Source organism: Ambystoma mexicanum, chromosome 1p (assembly GCF_040938575.1).
Source record: "Ambystoma mexicanum isolate Mex_15411 chromosome 1p, UKY_AmexF1_1, whole genome shotgun sequence".
NCBI lineage: Eukaryota > Metazoa > Chordata > Amphibia > Caudata > Ambystomatidae > Ambystoma > Ambystoma mexicanum.
Genome location: NC_090921.1, coordinates 999,240,466 through 999,263,690, shown reverse-complemented (window position 1 = coordinate 999,263,690; position 23,225 = coordinate 999,240,466). Strand labels below are relative to the sequence as shown.

The 23,225-nt window shown below is 50.1% G+C and overlaps 1 protein-coding gene across 1 annotated transcript in view; it reads right to left on the bottom strand.

The window, feature by feature from the left end:
- HYDIN (HYDIN axonemal central pair apparatus protein) overlaps positions 1-23,225 on the bottom strand; it is a 3,273,799-nt gene that overhangs the window by 728,816 nt on the left and 2,521,758 nt on the right. Inside the window, exons 59-60 of the mRNA XM_069654775.1 lie at positions 22,126-22,330; positions 14,971-15,206 (exon numbers count right to left, since the gene is read on the bottom strand). Of these exons, the coding sequence (XP_069510876.1) occupies positions 14,971-15,206; positions 22,126-22,330 (441 nt within the window). The remainder of the gene's footprint in view (positions 1-14,970; positions 15,207-22,125; positions 22,331-23,225) is intronic.

The window sequence follows — 23,225 nt, the reverse complement described above, 5'->3', positions numbered from 1 at the left end:
ATATGCCTTGCGCTAGCACGAATGCATGATATGTATATAAAACACTTTTCCCCCGTCTCATTCACTTGCCCAGCCCCTTTAGTTCCCATACCTCACTACAGTCATTCAGTACACTCTAGCAATTTGTTTAGACTGCGCCTCAGCCAATCAAGAAACAGGAATTCTTGGCACTATTAGTTGACAGTTGCATGGATTTTCTGCCTCGTAGTGGTGCTATTGTCTCCAGCCATAGAAAAATATATATGGTACAAATATGGAAATAGTCTGATAAATGAGTGGGGTGTTGAACTGAATTAAATTAATTGCCCAGCTGATGTGAAGACTGTTCTTAGAGACAAGGCTATTAGGCTGGAATATCTATGCATGATGAATCGCTGATGTGCAATGTAATTTTATGTTACTTCCAGCCAGAACATTACTGAAATAGGTGTTGTAAGCTCCTGGAGATCCTCTCAGCACAGAAAAATAATATTAATGGTACTCCTAAATATCTTGACATTATTAGCAAGAATGAAATGGCTGGGGGCCATAACGAATGCTCCTGTGCAAAAATAATATTTTAGACTTCCTGTTGATATCCCCTATCCTGAACTCTCTTAGAAGACAGCGTTTTAAAAATGATTTTGTGAATCTCGGTATTAGGGACATTTACAAATCCTATGTGTTTATGAATTTTAACAATTTGAATTTTATATCATATATTTGTATCTTTGTAAAGGAGGGGCTCAAAAGTTTTTTGGTTCATATTTTGCTGCAGTTTTATTTATTGAAATGTAATTATTGTTAATGGCTGACGCCAAATAAATTATTCTTCTCTCTCTCCTAGTAGCTGAATGCAGCCAACATTCTTTCCCCTTCACTGTTCGCCTACTCACCAGGCCCTCCCTTCCCTGCAGAATTTCCTCCAATATCCAATAGCTCACTCTTTGGACGGCTCCTTAGGCCAACAGCATACTCTCCTACCTCTCACCAGCACTCCCGTTTCTGTTATTCCCTGTGCAACAAATGGTTTAAATGACTTCCCCAGCATGGGTCCGGCATGGATTCACACTTGCTCATGAATATTCCCTGTCATTAGGCTGGGAATCCTCAGTAAAAGAAAGAACTGTTTCACTTTCTCTTGAAAACTGTATTTCTCCACTAAACCAATCACTGTCCGCTGGGTCATACTGCCCCCATCCAATGACAGTCCTCTCCCTAAGCTCCACCCCTGGTGGCCATCTTCACATCTGGTAAGCATGTAAAGTCGCAGTATGAACCAAGGAGAGCCACAGAGGGGAAGGAGGGAGGGTTAGCATGTGAATCCATGCCAGACACATGCCGGAGAACAATAGTTACAGGTAAGTAACTTAAACCTTCTCCAGCATGGGGTCTGGAATGGATTGACATGCTCATGAGTAACGATTACACAGCAGTACATATACACAACCTTGGGAGGTGGCAAGGCTCAACAGAAGCAATAAACACTCACCCCTGGAAGAGACTTGCCTCAAATGAACAGGTTTGCCTAGCACCGCTTGGTCAACTCGGCACTCCTCCCTGGAATCCCTGTTGACGGACTTGAACCTTGTGAAGGTGTGCGCGGACCTCCACGTAGAAGCCCTGCAGATGTTCGAGCAGGGGCACACCAGAGAGAAACGCTGTAGTTCCTACAATGGCTCTGGTGGAGTGGGCTCTCGGCCGGCCCGGCAGCAGCCTGCTAGCCAGTCGATCACAATGCATGATGCGGTGGGAGAGCCACCTGGAGATGGAAGCCTTCGACAAGGCCTTTCTGTGAATCACAGGTCCAAAATTGATGAACAGCTGAGTAGTCTTCCGAAAGCTTGTGTGAGCGACGTAAAACTTCAAGGCATGAGCAATGTCCAATGAATGCAAGGCCCTCTCCTCTGGCGACGACAGATTTGGGAAGAAGACAGGCAACACCAAAGACTTGTTGAGGTGGAACTCAGACGGCAGCTTCGACATAAAGCTGGGGTGTGTATGCAGTACCACCCTTGAAGCCTGGAAGGGCAAGTACGGCTGCTTGCACGACAGGGCCTGGATCTACCTGACTCAGCTGGCCGAGGTGATCGCCACGAGGAAAGCCGTCTTCCACGATAGAAACTTTAGTGCCCCCATGAGCTTAGTCAAAACCACATTGAGTTTCCAGGCCGGGGCAGGAGCCTTTACCGGAGGAAAAGCCCTGAAGAGTCCCTTGAGGAATTCCTTGAAGAGTCTGTGCGTCCAAAGAGAAGGCCTACCTGTTGCCCTGGTGTAAAGCGATATGGCGGGCAGGTGCACCTTGATAGAGGCGTGAGCCAGTCCAGCCTTGGCCAAGGAATGCAGGTATGGTAGGAGCTGCAGGGCTGTGGCAGGCATAGGGGTAATCTTCTGAGCCCAGCACCACACAGAGAAACGCTTCCACTTATGGCCGTAGCACGGCAAAGTTGAAGATGGCCAGGATGTCCTTACACTCCGCAGATAAAGAATAATTTCCAAACTCTAGGGCTGCAAGAGCCAGGCCATGAGGTTCAATGATGCTGGGTCGTGGTGCAGAATCGCCCCACCCTCTCTGGAGAGAAGGTCCAGAAGTAGTGGCAGTCTGATGGACAGTGCAGCCGATGGATGTAGCAGGTCTGGATACCAGATTTGCTGCGGCTACGCCGGAGCAACGAGTATCATCCTGCAGTGACACTGTCTGAGTGTGTTGATCACACGTATGAGGAGTGGGACAGAGGAAAAACGTATAGGAAAAGTCTCTCCCACAGGAATGAGAAAGCATCCCCCCCATGCTCCTCGGCTGCGGGAACCTGCTGGGGATCTTCTGACGGTTCAAATTCGTTGCAGTCACGCAGAAGGTCGATCTGCGGTTGACCTCATTTGTGGAATAGAAGATCCACCTGTTCCTGGCGAAGCCCTCACTCGTGGCAAGAACATAGCTCCCTGCTGAGTGAGTCTGCAATGGAGTTCTTGGTGTCCGCCAGGTGAAAAGGGATAAGAAACATATCCTGACTAATGGCCCAGTGCCACAGATCCTGGGCCTTCCTGTAGAGCGCCAAAGAGCGTGTCCCGCCCTGCTTTCAGATGTAGAATATGGTGGTGGTGGTAGTGTCAGTAAAGGTACTCTCAGTGATGGCAGGAAGGACTTGATGGCCCAGAGCTTCAGGACATAGATGTGAAGAACAAATTGCTTTCTTACCTGGTAACGTTCTTTCGATGGGATGGTCCGACGACGTATTCCATATCTATGACATGTAATCACCACAGCTGTGCTGCTTCGGAAACTTTTTTCGGCGTCTGCGTCCTGCGTCGCTGACGTCAATGCGCCGTCGTCGAGGACCTCCTCCGACGTCCGACGTCATCCGATGTGATAAGTAGGACGCACGACGCCCGTAGCCTCAGTTGTAGTTTTTTCCCCCAGAACGTGTGACATTAGTCAACTGCCAGTCAGACACAAAGCCTTGCGGAACGTAAGCTGCAATCGCAAAAGAAATTCTGCAGAGGGGAAGGCAGGGCGGGAGCGATATGGAATACGTCGTCGGACCATCCCATCGAAAGAGCGTTACCAGGTAAGAAAGTAACTTGTTCTTCGAGGGGATTGGGTCCTCCGATGTATTCCATATCTATGACAGACTCCCAAAGCAGTACCAGAGCAAGGAGGAGAGAAAGAATTTAGAATCAACATTTAGAATAGTCAATCAAATAGAAGAGCAAAGGACCGCCTTGCCAAAGGCCAGATCCTGTCCTCGGATGGAATCGAGGGAATAGTGACGTACAAATGTATGTACTGAAGCCCAGGTGGCTGCATCACAGATGTTGCAAATAGCAACACCCCTCTGCAGGGCAGTAGATGCAGCCACACCCCTGGTAGAATGGGCCCGCAAGCCAGCCGGTGGGGTCCTTACCCGCCAAGCGGTAACACTCCGAGATGGCTAAAATAATCCAGCGAGACAAAGTCTGTTTCGTCACAGCTTGCCCCAAACGCTTTCCAGCGTAACCAATAAAGAGTTGATCGTCCACTCTGACCCGGGACATGCGTGAAACATAAAAGCTTACAGCTCTCCTAGGATCAAGCCTATGGAGCCTCTCCTCTTCCTTACCAGGATGCGGAGGAGGATAGAATGCCGGAAGAACAACCTTCTGGGCCAAATGAAATTCCGTCACTACCTTCGGAAGAAAAGAAGGACGAACTCTAAGGACAACCCTGTCCTTGTGAAATACAGTGAAGGGTGGCTTAACTGAAAGTGCCTGTAACTCACTCACTCTGCGAGCGGAAGTAACCGCAACTAAAAACACAGTTTTCAGAGTTAACAGCCTCAAAGGGCAAGAATGTAAAGGCTCAAACGGAGCACCCATAAGAAACTTAAGAACAAGGTTTAAATCCCAACCGGGCACCAGGAAAGGTGACGGAGGGAACACATTAGTGAGCCCTTTCAAAAACTGTGAAATTAAAGGGATTTTAAAGTAAGAACACTCTTCAGACGAGCGCTTAAAGATGGACAGCGCCGCCAGGTAACCTTTAATGGTACCCACTTGCAAGCCCCTGTGGGCCAAAGAAAGTAAAAAGGACAGAACCATGGGGATGTCACATGCAAAAGCATCCACATTCTGAACTCTTCACCAGTCGCAGAACTTACGCCAACGGTACAGAGACTTTGTTGCGGGCCTTTGGGCCGAAAGCAACACCTCCATCACGTCTTCAGGGAGGTCCCAATCCTTATACCTCAACCTTTCAGAAGCCAAGCGTGAAGGTTGAGGGATCTGACCTCTGGATGGAGAACCTGACCCCCCTCTCGTGAGAGCAGATCGTCTCGGTAGGGAAGACGACGTGGAGGGCAGATGGACAAGTCGAGAAGGTCCGGGTACCACGTCCTCCGAGCCCACGCCGGAGCAATGAGGATCATCCGGGAACCGAACTTCCGTAACCTCCGCAGCACTTGCGGGATGACGGGGACTGGAGGAAACGCGTACAGCAGCGGGAATGACCACTCCACCACAAACGCGTCTCCTAAGGCTCCTTTTGGAGGAAATTCCAGTGAGCAAAACCTTTCGCACTTCCGGTTGACAGGAGGCGAAGAGATCCACTTGAGGGGTCCCCCAAAGGGCGAAGATCTCCAGGAGAATCTCCTGAGCCAACTCCCACTCATGAGAGATCGCGCTCTGCCTGCTCAGAGCGTCCGCCGCCACGTTTTCGTCTCCGGCCAGATGAACTGCCGAGATCGAAACTTCCTGCTGGATGGCCCAGAACTCGAGCTGCATCGCCTCCCTGCACAGAGGAAGTGAACCTGCCCACCCCTTTTTGTTGAGGTAGTGCATGGCCACTGTGTTGTCCGTCAGGATCAGGACACTCTTTCCTCGCACAGTCGGCAGAAAAGCCTTCAGGGCTAGCCTGACGGCCCTCAGCTCCAACAGATTGATATGGAGTCTGGACTCCGACGGAGACCAACGACCGCTGACTGTCAGCATGTTGGCATGAGCTCCCCATCCCGTGAGGGATGCATCCGTCACGATCGTCACCTCCGGCCAGGGAAGCCAAAATGGAGCCCCCTTCATCAAGTTGCCTTTGACGGCTCACCACAGAAGGTCCCGGGCGACCGAGGGCGGCACCTGAACCGGGTCCGACATCCTGCCGGAGGACTGCGACCATTGCGTCTTGAGTGCCCACTGCAAAGATCTCATCCGCAGGCGAGCCTCTGGCACCAGAAGAATGCAGGATGCCATGAGGCCGAGCAACCTCAAGAACTCGAACGCTGGGAGCATCTGGGCATGCTGAAACTCGTGCACCATCTGCTGAACGTGAAGAGCCCTCACCTGGGGAGGAAAACACTGCCCCAGGGAAGTGTCGAGCACTGCTCCGATGTACTGGAGCCGCTGTGTTGGCGTCAAATGGGACTTCTTTAAATTGAGGGAGAAGCCCAGCCTGTGAAGGGAGTGGCAGGTGACGGACAGATGATCCAGGACTTGCTCGGGAGAGCTCCCCCTGATCAACCAATCGTCCAGGTAGGGGTAGACGTGAATCCCCCCTTGCCTGAGATGCGCTGCCACCACCACCATGAGCTTGGTGAAAACCCTCAGGGCGGAGGTCAATCCGAACGGCAGGACCCGAAACTGGAAGTGCGAGTCGCCAACCGCGAACCTCAGGTACTTCTTGTGCTTGGGATGGATCGGCACATGGAAGTAAGCATCCTTGAGGTCGAGTGACACCAACCAGTCCTGAAGCTGAAGGGCCTGGAGGACTTGAGAGAGAGTAACCATCTTGAACTTGTCCCTCCTGAGGAGTTTGTTCAAACCGCGCAAGTCCATGATGGGTCTCAATCCCCCGTCTTTCTTCAAAATCAAAAAATAAGGGGAATACCATCCCTTGTTCCTCTCCGCTACAGGCACCAGTTCTATGGCGCCTTTCTCCAGCAGGGCTTGAATTTCCTGCGCAAGGAGCGGATCCGGACTCTGCAACGAGAGGTTCCCCAGTGGATTGTCGCGAGGCCTGTGCCGAAAGGGAAGACAGTAGCCATGGGTTATGATCTCCAGAACCCACACATCTGAAGTAATGGCTTGCCACTCTACAAGATGCTGCGCCAGCCTTCCCCCAACCGGCGAACCATCGGACATGGCCTCATGACTGAGTGGGAGCGGCAGCAGCGTTACCTGAGGGTAAAGAGGCAACTGCCCGAGCGGCCTTGGCACCACGGGTACCCTGTCGTCCACCTCTGGTACCCCTGCGTTGGCCTCTTTGACTGCCAGCTCCTCTCGCTTTACTGAAGGACGAGTAATAGCGAAAGGAACCACCCCTCCACTGCTGTCCCCTAGGACGAAAAGGCAGAGGTTGGCGAACTGCAGCGCCCAACGACTTCGCTGCAGCTTTTGAGGTCTGCAACCTCGTCAGCCTTGCTGCCAAAAAGGTGTTCACCGTCAAAGGGCATGTTGAGAAGCCGGGACTGCACATCAGGAGCAAACCCCGACTTCCGCAACCACGCAAACCTGCGTATCACGTTGCTCGCCGCCATGGATCTACTGACGCATTCAGCTAAGTCCAAACCCGACTGAACGGACTCACACATGGCATCCTTACCATCCTGGACCATAGCAAGGAAACCATCCCGTTCGTCCCCTTCGGGAATATGTTCAGCCGCTAAAGCAAAACACAGTTCCACAGAGTGTGTGTGAAACGAGACAAGGCACAAATGGAGTTGGCCGCATACCACCAGAAGAAAACACTTTCTTCGCCCAGCCATCAAAACGTTTGTCGTCCCTATCAGGAGGGATGGTAGGGTACGACGCCTGCTTTGCCGGGGCCGTGGACGCCTGCACCACCAAATTCTCCGGAGTGGGGTGCCTGGTCAAGTAGCAGGGGTCGCTACTGGCTGGACGGTATTTTCGTGACAAGGATCTGCCCACCGCCGCGAGACTCTCCGGAGCAGTCCAAGTCGCCGCCACCCTTCTCTGTAAAGCCATATGGAACGGCAGTACCGGGTCAGTTGGGGGACCAACATCAAGGATGTCCGTCAGATCATCCTGCACAAACTCCTCTGGGGGAGCAGACCATCCCAAGTACTCAGAAACCCTAGCCATAAGGCGCCGGTACGAGGAATCGGCATGAGAGCCAGGCTCAGGCCTACAAAACTCCACCTCCGGAGAGGTGTCCAGTCCACTGGCATCATGCAGTGACTGCCTCAAATCGTCAAACTGACTATGGCCCGAGACAATTTCATCTGGAACCTGACTAGGAACCAGGCCATCAGAATCCTCATCCGCCTCTGAAATATATTCCAGGTGGCGAAAAGAAGGCACCCGAGAGTGCTTGCTCTTAACCAGAGCCTTCCTAGGGGGTTCCCCCGTGCCACGGGGTACCTCCGACACGAAAGGCGTCGATGGCGTCGAGCGAATCGGCGCCGACGTCGAGAGAACAGGCATCGGCGTCGAGAGGATCGGCGTCGAGGAAATCGGCGTCGACGTCAGATGCAGTGCCGCCAGCATCGGCGGCGTCGACACAGCCCTCGAAGCCGGAGCCCCGAGCGTGTCCCTCGACGACCTGAGCGTCGACGGCTTCGACGACTTCCTCGGAGCCGGAGCCTCGAGAAAGCCTGTCGACGCCCTCGACGCCTCAGACGTCGATGTCTTCCTCGAAGACCTCACAGGTGCACACGGTCTCGAACGTGTCGAGGACCGGGACCTGGAACGGGTACGTCGAAAACGAGTCTCCTTGTCCGAACGGGACCTCTCCCGTGACTCGTGCCGACCACTCTTGCGAGCGGTGTCTCTCGACCTCTCACGACCGACCCCACTCGGGGGCGCGGACGGCTTAGTACCCTGCGACTCAAGAATCGCCAGCATTTTCTTCCCGAAGGAAGCCCATTCCTCCGGCGTCGCACGGCTGGTGGGGTAAGCGACGTGCCGGGCAGAGTCCTCCGAAGAGGACCTGGAAGACGACCGGTGTCGGCGCTTCCGAGAATGCCTCGAAGAGGCTGAGGGGTGGTGAGACCGACTCCTAGAAGGAGACCCACGAGACTTCCGACGATGACGCGGAGAGTCACCCCTCGAATCATCCGTCGAAAGCCCCGCAGACTTCGACTTCCGGGGCTTGGACACCCGACCTACCGACAACTTCTTCTTACGTTCGCGTAAGGCTTTGGACGTGAGCGACTGGCAGTCGATAGTCATCCGTGTCGTGGGCCTCCCCGAGGCACCAGAGGCAGGCGTCGTGCGAGTCCGTCACCGACATCTTGGACCCACACTCCCTGCACTTCTTGAAACCCGGACGCGGGGTCGAAGACGAAGTAGAAGACATCTTCACACGAAGGATTTTCACAAAACGAACAGGTTCGAAGAACCGAGAAGAACAGAACTCCAAAGAGTCGAGGCGTTAACCGAGATTCACGAAGCAACACGTTCGCGGAAAAAACAGAACTGAGGCTACGAGCGTCGTGCGTCCTACTTATCACATCGGATGACGTCGGACGTCGGAGGAGGTCCTCGACGACGGCGCATCGACGTCATCGACGCAGGACGCAGACGCCGAAAAAAGTTTCCGAAGCAGCACAGCTGTGGTGATTACATGTCATAGATATGGAATACGTCGGAGGACCCAATCCCCTCGAAGAGTCTTTTCTTCTGACAGCCATAGGCATCTGGCATGCAACTGTCTGGGGTGAGCTCCCCATCCTTCCAGAGAAGCGTCCGTGGTGATGGTCTCCTAGTAAGGCGGGACTTGAAATTGGGCCCCTTGCTTGAGATGAGAGCGCACGCCCAACCACTGTATTGTTCGTCAGAACTCCTTGTTGAGGGCTATCTCGCCGGTCCAGGATCCCGAGACTTGCAGCCACCTTACATCCAGAAACTCCTGGAGAGGCCTCATCTGTAGTCTGCAAAGGAGGACGAGGTTGATGCAGGAGGACATCCTGCCCAACAGTGTCTTGGCTGCCCTCACAGTAGCCGACCATGTCGAAGACAGGTGCTGTACCATCCATAGGATGGCTACCACTCTCTCTTCCAAAGGAGATGCCAGTCAAGTCACTGCATTGAGTCAGGCTCCTAGAAACAGAGGGTTCTGCGATGGCTCCAAGTAGGACTTTGGATAATTTATGGAAAATCCCAGATCCGTCAGCAAACGCATGGTCCTCGCCGTGTGCTGGCTCACCAGAACATGGGAGCAGGATCAAACTAGCCAATCGTCAGGGTAAGGGTAGCCGTGGATGCCCTTGAGACGAAGATGCACCGCCACCTGAGCCAAGTACTTTGTAAAGAACCTCGGGCTGATTTCAGGCCAAAGGGAAGTCTTGAACTGATAGTGTTGCCCCTGGACCATGAACCGTAGTAACTTGCGGTGCTTCGATGGATGGGGATGTGGAAGTAAGCATCCTCCAGGTCCAGGGACGCTAGAAAGTCACCTTTCTCCAGTTGGCCGAGTACGTGCTGCAACGTGACCATCCTGAACTTCTGGGACTTCAATGACTTGGTGAGGTGGCGCAGGTCCAGGGTCAGCCTCCACCCTCCTTTCTTGTTTCGGACCATCAAGTATCTGGAGACCCCGGAGGTGCTGGGGAAGGGTTCTATCGCCCCATTTTTTTAACAAGGCGTGATCTTCCTGCAGCAGCTGCGCCACGTGCTGTTCTTGTTGAGCCATAGCAGGGATACAAGGACACCTGCGTTGGAACACCAAGGTGTGTACCTGTCCAAGAACATCCCCTGCCCATCTATCATTGTGATGGTCTGCCATGCGTTGACGATCCTCCCCAGCCGGCCTCCCACTGGGGTGCACAAGTGGGGGCCGAGTCCATGGCCGGCTCAGGCCTGTTTTGGAGTCTGGGCTCTGCCCTGCATGCGACGCTGATGCTGTCCTCCGCTACAGTATGCCTGCAAGCGGCCTCTGTATGCCTCTTGAGTCGTGGAGCGGGAAGGCTGCCGATAAGGGATGGTGTAGCCCTTGGAGGACCTGCCGGGTTTTCCTCTCGAAGAACGAAAAGATGATGACCTCCGCTGCTGAAGGGTATCCAGCGAACGTGCATTCTCGGAGTCAGTCTTGCTGATTTGAAGAGACTTGTCGACCGTCTTGCTAAACAGGTTTTCCCCATTGAATAGCATGTCCAACACCTTACACTGAACGTCTGGCCTGAAGTTGGTGGCTTTCAGCCATCCCTGTCGATGAAGTGACACTGTTTCCCATCTGACGGAATCGGGTGTACACGATGTCCACTGCCCCTGTGATGGCGTGGTCTGAGGCCACTCCCCGTCCCTGAAACAGCACAACCGCTTCTGCCTTCTTGTTATCAGGTAGGAAGTCAGAATAGGGCCCATCTTATACCAGAGCTCCCAGTCGTAGCGGGACAAAATGGCCAGGGCATTAGCGGCCTTAATGGTGCTGGCTGCTGTATAGATAATCCTCTTCCCCATAGCGTCCAGCTTCTTCCCCTCCTGGTCCGGGCGTACCATGGACGAAGACAACAGGTTCTCAGAGCGTTTCCTTGCTGTGGCTGAGACCACAGAGTCAGATGAAGGCTGGGACCTCAAGCACTTGGGGGCCGAGTCCGGTCCTCTGTATTTCTTCTTGAGCCCGTCCTGCTTGGGATTCTTCAACAGCACTAGGCCTTCATCCCAGATCGTGTCCAATAAGGGGACAGACATGATGGTCTACCGCCTGGACGCATGACGTTGATAAAGGAACCTCTTCCTTTCTCGTCTCCTCAGGCACCAGTTGATAAAGTTCAGAGGCCCTGGACATCATTGAGTGGAAGGAGCTGACCACATCCAGCGAGGAGGCCCAGTGCTGGTCATCCACACGTGCTGGCTCTCCATCCGCTGGCACAAAGTCATCGGCCTCGTCGGTGTCCGTCACCGTAGACGCTGTGTCTGTGTCTCTGCGTGGCAGAATCCCCTGTTGGGGTCAATGCCCTGAGGTGGAAGTGGTGGTAGCGGTGTTGTCGATTGGTGCCCTGGACCAGCAGGGTCATTTGACTTCCGTTTGCACCTTGAAGGGCTTCCAGAAAGCCATCCTGGGACGACTTCTTGACTGTGCAGGGCCCGGTGTGGGCGGCAGACTCTGCTGAATTTCTGATAAAAGCGTGTGCAGCATAGTCATAATGTGCAACGAAACATCCCTGGGCTGTAGTGCAGGAGGAATGAGAGGGGAAAGCTCTGGGCTGGTATGCCTCTTCTGGAGAGGTAGACGATGGGGTTCACCCCACGATGACCCACCTTCCAACAATGGTCCCTTGCCCCCTTCGTGGTCCAAACAGTAGCCATCGGGCAGGACGTCATACTCATCGGAGCTAGTATAGATGTGCACTGGCACACTTGGTTCAGCTCCTTGTTCTGTACCCCTTCCAGGGGTAATATGCGCCTTACACTCCTTCCCTTCTCCTGGGACTTCTGGGGGGAAGCGGCTGCTGTCCCCCTTTCAGGGGTCTTAGACAAAACCACAGCAGTTACCTCATGCCATGGTGGTAGGGACACTCATGGAGCAGCCATTGCTGTGACTCTGGGCACCACCCTCATGGTTTGCCCCACCTTTGAAGTAGTAGTGGTGGTCGTCGACGGAGTGGTAACAACAGTCATTGTTGATGGGGTCGTGGCCGTTGATGACGATGTTGATGATGGTGTTGTCTTGGCTGGTTGAGACGCTGATGCTTACGGTGTCGCGGATAGAGGCAGTGAAGGGACCACTTTGGATCTCTTCTTCGTCACCTTGTCTGCCGATGGAAAGCAGAGTTTCGAAGGAGGTAAAAACTCTCTCTTAGAGGGGCCACCCCTCAATGGTAGGCTCACCGTGGATGTGGTCGGCGATGGCGACCTTGTCCTTCCCAAACTGGGACACGCTCCAGCGGCAAGCCCAGTGGGATCAGTGGCGTGTGGCCTTGTCTTCTTTTGGACCCCCTGTGGATGGGACCTCAACCTCTTTTCTGAGGGAGTTCAATCATGGGACCGGCCGGTTCTGGGGGAAGCATGACCATGCCCAGAGGCCGAGTCAGGGGCCTTACCCGATTTTAACCATGCCGCCAGCCTGCTGTAGCGATCCTTCCTGGTCTTTTTCAACAAACCACAGCAGACCTTGCATCCCTACTCATCATAGTCCGGATGCAGGCAGTAAAGGCATTTGTGGTGTTGATCCTCCACGAACCGTCCCTTAGTCCATATTTTGCACAGAGTTTGAAGAGGCATCTCTTCTCCTCGGTCATGGAAAAGGCGCGAAGTAGGCCCAAGCCTGGTCCTTCTCTGATACGATGAAAGATCCTCCATGTAGTATCTTCACCAACAGCGGATCTCCACTGCCGGTAGTCGACATCTGGTCCAACGATAAATCCAAAAAAGGTCAAAACTTCAAATTTTACCAAAAAACTCTAAATATTAGGAAAATAGCTCAGAGAGCAGGACTCCCAACACTGAAATGCGTGGTAACAATATGAAGATGGGCACCAGTGGTGGAGCTTAGGGAGAGGACTGTCATTGGATTGAGCAGTCTGAACCAGAGGACAGTGATTAGGTTAGAGGAAAATACAGTTTTCAAGCAAAAGTGAAGCTGTTTTTTCTTTTACCGAGGATTCACATCCTGACGACCGGGAATATTCATGAGCATGTGAATCCATGCCAGACCCCATGCTGGAGAAATGTGGTTACATCGTTGTAAGCAAGAATCTCACGTTAGAGTGCATGTGCAAATAGACACCCATGGCAATGCTGTCTGTGTCAGGAATCGGCCCGGGAGCCGCAGGATTGTAAATAGGCTAGCGCCGCCCCCGCAGTCTCAGAGAAAACGGGATCAGGCTACATTGCATCAGCGGTCACGATCCACTCGGTTACCTCGTATTAAAGGCTTAATCCACGGCCATAGGAACTTGGTACAACCTCGTCCTTCAGGGTTTTTGCATTGGCGGTTACCATGGAGATTAGGGCAGCGACGTCGACCCGCACCATGGCAGCCGCACGTACAGGTCATGTGATCACGACTTGATAAAACTCTAGCCTGCAGTAAACTCGTTGCTTCTGATTTTGAATTTGGAGTCTGATACGTGCCTTGCGAATATTCTTGTTCCCCTGTTCTTTGTACCCTTGTTTTCCTGTCTGGCCCTGCTATCTTGCACTCTGAGTACCTCTTGTCGGGGCGATTCCCCCACGCTTTCTGCTCACCCGCTCCTGTCTTCTTTCCAGTCCTCCTGCGGAACTAACCCCGTTCTGCCTCACTGCTAATTGTTGCCGGACCGGACCTCGCCCAGGATTTGCCTTTGTCTCATGTTTTTGCCTTCAGAACTTTTCTCAACTACCGACCTGGATTGCCACTGCCTCTCAACTTGATCAACCTGGGTTATCCTCGCACGTGGACATTAGGAAAACCTCCCGCTTGGGATCCACCTGACCAGTGCTCCTCATCAAGACTGCCGGTACACTACTCCTCTCCGTTCCCCGGTACGGACTAGAGACTGCCGTGGTACCATCAGGGGCGGAGGTAGGAGCGTCCTCGTTTCGTCGGGGATTGTACTGCCGACCCTTAGGCGTATGCGTACCGGCGGGAATAGTCCTACACCCCTGTACTTTGGCGGTCTTACTGGAGCATTGGTTGCCCATGGAATTCATGTCAACAATCCCATGGTAAGAGTGTCTGTCCTATTTTCATGTTTCTGTTCTTGATGTCCCTGGTATAAGTATTAAGGATTGTTTTTCTTGTATATTGTAACAGCTATTTCTGCTCCTTGTGACGTCGACACAAAAAGGCTTTTCTGTTTTCAACTGGCATACTGTCGCACACGAGGGAGTCTGCTGCCACGCGCCGTTTGGGTCCATTCTTCCAAACAATAGATCCCTGGTGCTGGTTTATTTTATATCCAGACACAGGGTTACATTGTAGGGTAGAACTCTACGTCTACACTACGAGGGCAACCTAAGAAGGCGATCCTGACAGTCTGGATGCTGCAGCCTCAGCAAAAAGGCTTTAGGGCTCATTCCCTGTTCCGGAACAAATGCCAGTAACCTGACATTGCGGGAGTTCTGGCCCCTACTGGCAAACACATGCCGGAATCAATGGTACCGGTGCTACCTGCTGTAATTACAGCCAAAAACTGTAATGATGGCCTTTGTGCATGGTGCAAGTCTGCCCTCTTCGCACAGTAGTTAAAAGCCTCAGTTGCTTACATGGGTTGGAATACTGCCCATTAGGTGACCCTCCACCCTCCTTAAGAGCACTTTCTTGGCTCTGAACTGTTAGGTGATGCTTAATGGCACCTAATGGTAGTATTCCCACCCCCCACATGCACCATTGCTTAATACCCTGCCTTACCATCATCTGTTCTACAACCTTTCCCCAACTCATGATTTTCCATACCCAGGTTCCTTTCAATTCCATTTTCCCCCCAAATTCTTGATGATTGTCTCAGTCTCCAATCACAGGCTCCCCCGAGGCCCCCAACAGCCTTCTTCCCCCGATATTTCACATCATTTCAATCTTCACTTTGCACTTAAAACCCTTCCCAATTTTAGATCTGCCCCAATATCCTTTTGGCTTCCTACCTTGTTGGAAACAGGTTTGATAGCGAGGATCACATCACATTGCACCTTGCCAGCATTCATGATTTTGAAGCGTGCTGTTGCCTGCCGTCCAACCAGGACATTGTTGAAAATAAACCTGTTCTCCTCCTCCACATAGACACCAGCACACTCCAGGGGCTGTGTGCACTGGAACAGGTTCATAGTCTTGCATATCCGATGCTCCTCAAAAATGGAGGCAATGTCCTCAGTCACAAATGCTACAAAGGAACCAGGAGACAGGAAAGATGAGGCCACATCAAAAATGACAAGCACCATTTAATAAAAAAGGACAATACAGTTGTAGCACCCTTGACCTTTCAGTGCGGTACTGAAGGATGTAATTGTTAAATGTACATGTGTGTTTACCATATCCCTGTGAGAAAGGATTTATATAGGCTACCAATGATTACTACGTGGGTAAAGTGAGGCCACAGAAATATCCCCAGAGGGCAGTGCAAGGGCTTGTTGGAGTAGACCTCAGAGAGTGAGTGATGTGTGAGACTTTACATTCAAAGTTTTAGTTGTTCTTGGCAATTTGCTTTTAATGCAAGGGTTTAGGGGGATGCACAGTATCAAAGAAAAATACTGCAAATACAAATCTTAGTACAACAAAACATACAATATTGCAGCACAACAGAAATATAGAGAACTGTCTTTATTAGTTTGATTATAGATTGAAACAATGGAATCATTTGTGCACTCTGTTCACAGCACAAAACAAAGTTCCTTTAAAAATACTAGTTTTAAAAACTGAAAAAGAAAACAACTACTAACAGTACAAGTTTAAAATCATTGTGCAAAAGCCTACATGTTTGATGAAGAATTTTGGGTATGATTGCGCACATTAACGCTGCCCCTCGCCGTCACACCTCAGTTCCTCTTTATAAGCATGTCAAGGACAATAGCCCTAACTACAGTTATTTGGGGGGGTGAAGAAAAGGGGATTGAGGACGGTAGTCGGTACAGTCAGTAACTTTCTTACTCCTCTGTCCCATCCCCTTTCCTCCATACTGTATGGACGATTCCGAACAGGGCTGAAATTATTACACTTGCACAAACAATCAAAGTATGAGCTGTTGCGTGCTGCTTGAATCACATTTGTCCTCCTTCGTGGAGTACCTAGTCATCATAACCGAATGCGAACTTGGATGAAGGGGAGCACAAATCCACCACCGGAGGTCTTCATGCAGTGCTGTTGGAATTGTTATCTTGTACGACTGATAGCTTGTCTGCCAATTCCAAGTAGTGACCAAATGCATCTTGTGAAGCCATCATGAAGCACACAGACACCAGATTCACTTTTTCCTAAAAGCAAAGGTTTATTTTTTAAATGTCAGGATCGAGTAAGGCCTAACTTGCCCTATGCTAAGGTGGGATTTCCCTACCTAAAGAAACTAAGGATAGTCTGTGTCAGTAAGTTCAACTCAAAAGTCTGTCTGTGTCCAAAAACTATATTTGCCCTCACAACTAAAACTATGCAGTGTGCGGGGATGGCAGCAACCAAAATAACTGTGTTCAAAATAATGTTCTGAGCTTCTTCCAGCTCCTGGCTTGTTTTCAGCTTCCCCTTTCTCAAGTTCAAAACAGTTTCACAAAATGACTGCAGGGATCCCTTCCCCAAGTTCAACACAGTTCCACAAAATGGCCATGGGTTTCCCTTCCCCAAGTTCAGCAGAGGTCCACGAAATATCCTTGGGGTACCCTTCCCCAAGGACAACACAGTTCTCTTGACTTTCAATGCACTGTCAATTGAACTTTCTTAGCAAATCTACTTTCAGGCTTTTCATAAGCTCTCTTTATCCACCTTCCTTTCATTCTCTTGAAGATTTATTAGGCATAACCACTTCAGCCTCTTGACTCTTCTGGGTTTGCTCTAGGTAGGGGTTATTCGGTCAAGGCGCAGTTGTCGGACCACATGGTCCACCCATCACAGGCCACACAACCAATAACCAATGGCATTTTGTAATGTTCAGTGACTTTCCTTGTTTCCTTCTGCAACTGTGTCATTGGTCTGTGCACACTTTTGTATTACTTTGCCAGCCTTTTCAATCTCTTAACATATGACGCGTACACACTTTACTTTGTGGTATCTCTTGTTGTCACCACCTTGCTTACACCCTATACCACCGAGTTTCTCCAGTACCTTTCATTCGCCACTCAGCCTCTCATTAATTGCTTAGTGTTGATTTGCACTTTCACTCAATTACAAAAAAAGGCTTTTTACTTGGTTTCAATGAGTTTTGAACTTTTCATCACTTTCCTTTCATTCATGCAGCATTTTATATATATTGCAAGTTCCTTTCATTAGTTTGGTATTCAATAGCTTGGTAAATACTTTGCTGTTCGTTCGTGTTTCAATATTTCACATTTGGTCTCCAGACCCATTTGTTGCATACTTTTACTTGACCAGCATCTGCCGTTACACATACCATGCCCTGGAGCCCCCCGGCCCGAGTGATCTTTCCCTGTCACTCACTGGTGTGTGGCCACTCCTCCGGGTGCGCTGGTTTTACTCTTTGGTACTCGTTCACTCTTCTCTCTCTCTCTGGGAGCTCCGGTGAGCAGCGCTCACTTCCTCCAGACTTCCCTGCAGCTGTCGGCGGCGTATGGGAGACATCTGTGTTCCCCAATTCCAACGGGCAACACACAGCACAGGGCTCTGCAGAGCTCTTGACCCTCTCGTGGCCCGCTATGGCCTCCGTGACTTTTTGGATTCCCTGGTTTCTTTGTGTTGATAGAAAAGCCCAGGCAGAACAAAATGTCTGTCAAGGCTTGCAGGATCTGTATAGCCTCCTCTGGGGATTCCGCTATTACAAGCCAATCATTTAAATAAGGATAGACATGTTCTTCTCAAAATGCTGGCAATCAAGTTCATACATTTTGTAAACACTCTCAGTGCTGCATTTATTCCAAAAGGCAGGACTTTGTTTTGGTAGTGTTTCCCCATTACTGTAAATCTGAGAAATGGTCTGTGGGGTTGCCAGATCTTTGCATGTAGATGTGCTTCCTTCAGATCCAACACACATGGCGAGTCCCTGCAGAGAGAGACTCAGCAATATGAGCAGGTGTCACCATCTTGAATTTCTCGAGGGGTAAGCATAGCTTGAGGTAAGACAGGTCTGGCACCACCCTCAGGCCAGCCTGATTTTTTCTTGGAGCTAGCAAAATTCCTTGTGAAGGAGAAATGGCCTTACCGTAATGTTCTTTCTATGGATTTTTCTCCAGCAGATTCCTCATCTGATAGATGTCCAAGGTGGCTTGCTTGTTTTTATTCTTGTTTTTCCTGGACGCCATCCCTTACTGTATGTCCCGTGATGTCAGCCGTGTACTCGGACTTCCGGGATATGTACCACCCTTGCGGGTGTCCGTGTCCTTCTGAGCGACCAATTCGATGTGCGCGTGCCAGACTTGCCTGTCCTAGCAAGCCCACTACTGTTGCTATTGTACGGTTTCCCAGTAGTCCAATACATACTTGCCAACCCTACCAATTTAGACGGTAGGATACCACTTTTTAAGCAGTCCTACCACCTACCGATTTAGTGGCAACAAATACCGATTTAAAAAAAATAAAAAAAAAAAAAAATCTTTTGGCCTGGATTTAGCAGCCTGTCCAGCCATGGTTGCAGGGTGCGCAAGTACATAGAATCCGAGGAACGTTCTTCAGTGGGGATGTGTCCAAGCTGCTGCTTTTATAATGGTGTGTTCTTACTGGCAGCAGTTAGCAGACCAGTGCGCCAGTGCATCCTCCCCAGACTGTCAGAGGTGCCCGTGAGATCCGCTCCAGCACTTCTGGATATCAACAGCCACATGGTTCACGGTATCTCAGCTCCCCGGTGCCCGTTATCTACATGCTGGGGGGAGCCGCTGAAGCAATGCGAGCCACTCCTCCTAATGAGTTCTGGCAGGTGGGAGCTTGCGCCAGGAGCCGGGAGGAAACCGCACGTTCAGCCCCGCCCTGCGCGAGTCTCGCCACTTCCACCCACCTGCAAGTGCAATATGCTATTTCTTCAGCATAGCTGCACAACACAACGCCCCTCTCTCTGGCAGCTACAACATACTTGCCAACCCTCCCAATTTAGGCGGCAGGATACCGCTTTTTAAGCAGTCCTACCACCTACCGATTTAGTGGCAACAAATACTGATTTTTGAAACTTTAAGATTCCAACAGATTTTTGGTCACAGAATGTTGCCTTGTATGCCAATACCGTGTCACCGCACTCCTTGCAAGGCACTATCTCAGAGTGCCCTGGGACTTTGTCTCTGAAGCTCTTGGTGGATTCTGTTCAAAACGCCACACTAGTTTGCCACTGATTGAGAGCAGGAACACTTCTTTCACCCTTTTTGCTCCTTTAAGGCACCCACCTGGCTCCTCTTCTGAACCAGGGCCAGGCTGTCTCGCTACGGGTCTGTGCACCCCCATCTAGCTGGTGCACCACCCTGTATAGGGAGAAAGGTCACTGTTCCTGTTCCAGGGGGGTTCTTTATTACAGAGCCAGTGTTCATCATGCTCACATCTCGGCACAACTGCCTCCATGCGGTAGGCTTCAGCTTCCCCTTCGCTCCACAGCTACTCCAGGTTACCGTGCAGCTCTGTATGCGTTTCTAGTCTTTTTTGGGACACATACATCAAGTAACAGGGTGTCGTAATGTCGGATCTGCAGGAGCCCGGTTTGAGGATGTCTTCCTCACATGGCTGTTGGCCACGCCCCCCAACGCCTCCAACTTCACTGCCCGCACAGAGGGTAGCCTTTGATTTCAAGGTTGTTGGCTTCCATGGGCTGTCTCCAATAAATGTTACCCACCACCAGGGGGTTCGAGCCCATAGACAAACCAGTCGACCAAACTGACTATACCCAGCGCCCAAGAGGGAGTATGGGATCGCCACCATACCATCCCCGATTCTCACCCGAGCCAATACAGGGTGCAGGGTCCCACAGACGCTCCTTCCAGGGGGCAAGTGGCGTCTCCTCCACTGCTGTTGTTTGCCTGTTTGGCTCTCGGCTGCCCAACCCAGCCTGAGCGTGATAATGGCTGTTGCCCAGTTTCCAGAGATGTTTACCGGTTTGCTATGTGAGGGGGGTAGGGGCGATCAACCGCCTCCCCGGTAGCCCATAAGCCTGTATACATGCAGGCATCTCCTGCCACCCAGTCACCAGTCAGCGTGGCCTGTGCCCCTTGCCAGTCCTCCTCCGTACCTTCAGCTTTGCTGAAGCAGCAACTTTTACGCCAGGCCCTGCAGTGTCCTTCTTTACAGGCTGCCGCTGTTTCTAGGGCTTGGTCGGTCATCACCAGCCTGCCCCTTCTAGCTTGCTGAGTACTTTGCTAGGACAGGACCCTCCACCATGACATTTGTGTGTTGATACCACACACCGGTGGGACAATTGTGTGGCAAAACGGCCATCAGTATTCTTAAATTTCACTGGTTATTTATGGGGGAATGCAGAGCTTTAGAGCCTGCAACTAGATCCAGTGGCTGCGCTCTAGCGCCCCTCCAGGCTTCTTTGTTTGAGACCTAGTATACAGTTGCTCTCCAGTTTCCCACACAAGACATAAGACTGAAGTCATTTCCCAGCAGAACGCTACCTGGAATTTTACTCTGTACGCTTAAAGGTATTCCCATCACTCCTCCATTTACTTTTGGAGTGACAGACATTACTGGGATGTTAAGAGCAGGCTATCAATCAACTTAGGGGGCATCAAAAGAGCTCCGGCCAGAGCCTCAGAGTTTAAAAATTAAATCCACCACAGTTCGACTGGCCTCTGCCTCCCTGATAGCAGAGGTTTCTACACCATCTACAAGTACACAATCCTTGAAATAATGCTGGATATTATCAGGTATGGAAATATAATCAGCAACAGCTGTAGGCACCCAGGATCACAGGGACATTAGACCTACTTCTGATCCAATGCCACTGGGCAAGGAGTCGGAAGAGAAGGATGCTCCTATGGGTATTTCTCGCTCATAAGGGAATGCCAGATTCACAGAATGGACCCCCAAGGTCTTACCCTTAAACCTGGGGCCCCCTTCATATGGTCACTTGCTCCACAGGTTACACAAGCTCCTGAGGACCTGTATATGTAAGGGGGCTTACTATATCAACCTTTTTGCTTGGGATGATAAGTCCCACTACCCTTTATTTGCTTTCCACGAGACGTATTCTTCTTGTTAGATCATAAGGTTAAACATGTGATATCAATTCCTGTGGTCGCATCTGGTGCGTGATGTCACTTCTGCCAGCCCTGGCATTTTACTGAATTGGCATCTGTGATCCTCCTCCCTCTCATTGTCTTGGTATTGTGTTCTGTTTTGTATCTTTGTTCTAAAGGACACCCTTTTTACTCTTGACAGGGGCACTTGCAGCCTGAAATATTTCCCCTACTCTATCTGCTTTCATCTCAATCTGATAGCATTACTAGTTATATATCACTTTGTAAGATGCTCGCTTGTCTGAGCGATAGTAAAGTATGTAGTAACACATTGCTTTGTTTATTTATTGTATCAGAAATGTAAACTGCCCATTTTGCGAAAAATGAGCGATGTTTCTGTTCTTTAACCCACAAATGTCTGCTTTCTTTCTTTACGGGGGAATAGGTCCCCTTAACACTACTCTATACCCCATCCTCCTTTTCCCTCCGAACTAGTATATGCATGGTCAGAAAGGGGTAAAGAAGAGCAAGTTCTGCCCTAATTTCTTTGCATTTATGACTACAAACCATGTATTTTGCCAAAGTATCTTTTACTGTGATGTTGAGTTTGCGGAATAGATGTATTTATATTCTTGCTTTTCCTTGTATGACCAAAGTTTTAGATACATATTGTTTTGTAAAAAGGAAACTATCAAAAAAAATATTTGTTAGAGATTATTTATTAAGTGAGATTGTGGAAAATGTTTCTTTGTTGACTGACTTTGTTTATTCATTTATTATGATGGCAGACTGCACTGATTATAAGTTCAATATGCTAGGAACGAACGCTTAATGGTAATTTCTGTAACAATGTTTGATTATAAATGCCAATAAAAAGAATTTAAAATAAATAAATTACTAAGTGAGACTGTGACTGCAGTTTTAAAACAGTCTATGGCTCCTTCTATAGGTCAGAATCGGTGATAGTTTTGCAATGCAATCACAACCTACCTGGTGCACAGGACTCTGCCAGTAGCTTATATGGGATGCCATTTGGGTGATCATCAGGGTCTCGATCTGATATTTCAATGGCCAGTGTCTCCTCACTCTTGCCCGTTTGGTCTGGGAAACACTCCACTGTAATGCTCTGGTTCGCCCCAGGTGGAATTGCTCCGAAGCCAGGAAATATAGTGAATATTCCAAGTGTAAAACGTGCCTAAAGAGACAAAATGAAATAACATCTTGGAAATCTAGAAAGCCTGTAGTCAATTCTGTGCTCACAAATCAAATGTCCATTGTTTGACACCAAATGCAACACAAGGAACTAGAGTTAACACTGAAATTTTGCAAAACATGGGCCAAGAAATCAGTGGAATGTCAAAATAGCATTGCTATATAAAGTCTAAAAGGGTGAGATCAAATTTAACTCAAACATTCTGGAAGGAAAAGTAATAACTTGTTTCATACATCCAGTTTTGAATATCATAAGTCAACACTCTAACATTCAGCTCAAGCTATCACAATCAAAAAGTTTTTTTTCGGCACTAAACAGAGGAAATGTCCAAAATGAAAGAAAATCCCCAACCAGCACCAATTCACTTACCATAGTAAAAACCAAGCACGTTTCATTAAATGATGAGCATATGTTTAGTGAAGTTTTAACATCAAAGGATGCTAAAGTGAAAAAAGTTAGGGTACAAATATTTACCTTCACAGTGAATCTGCCATTCTTGCCTTTTGTCAAGGGCCAGATCACTGGGGCGTTGCTTACCGGTTCCTGATTGCATGATTCCCTTATTTTTCTTCTTGGAGGCACCCGACTCGTGGGGTTTCCAGAATGGATCGGGGTCAGTGCGAGTAGCCTTCCAGTCCAGGCAGATGTGAAACCGGATAAGGTTGGGGACCGGTTCCCCCACAACACAGGCTCAAATGCTCCCCGGATTAACGTGATGCAAAGGCAGTGAGGCCACAAGGATCCCACTGGACCAGGCAGCATAGAAGATGGCAAGACGCCAGACAGGTTTCAAGAAACAAAGTGAAAGAAAAAGAGGGAGAAGAGAAAGAAGTAACTAGGAAAAGAGGTAGATAAGACAAGAAAGGTGCAACAAGGC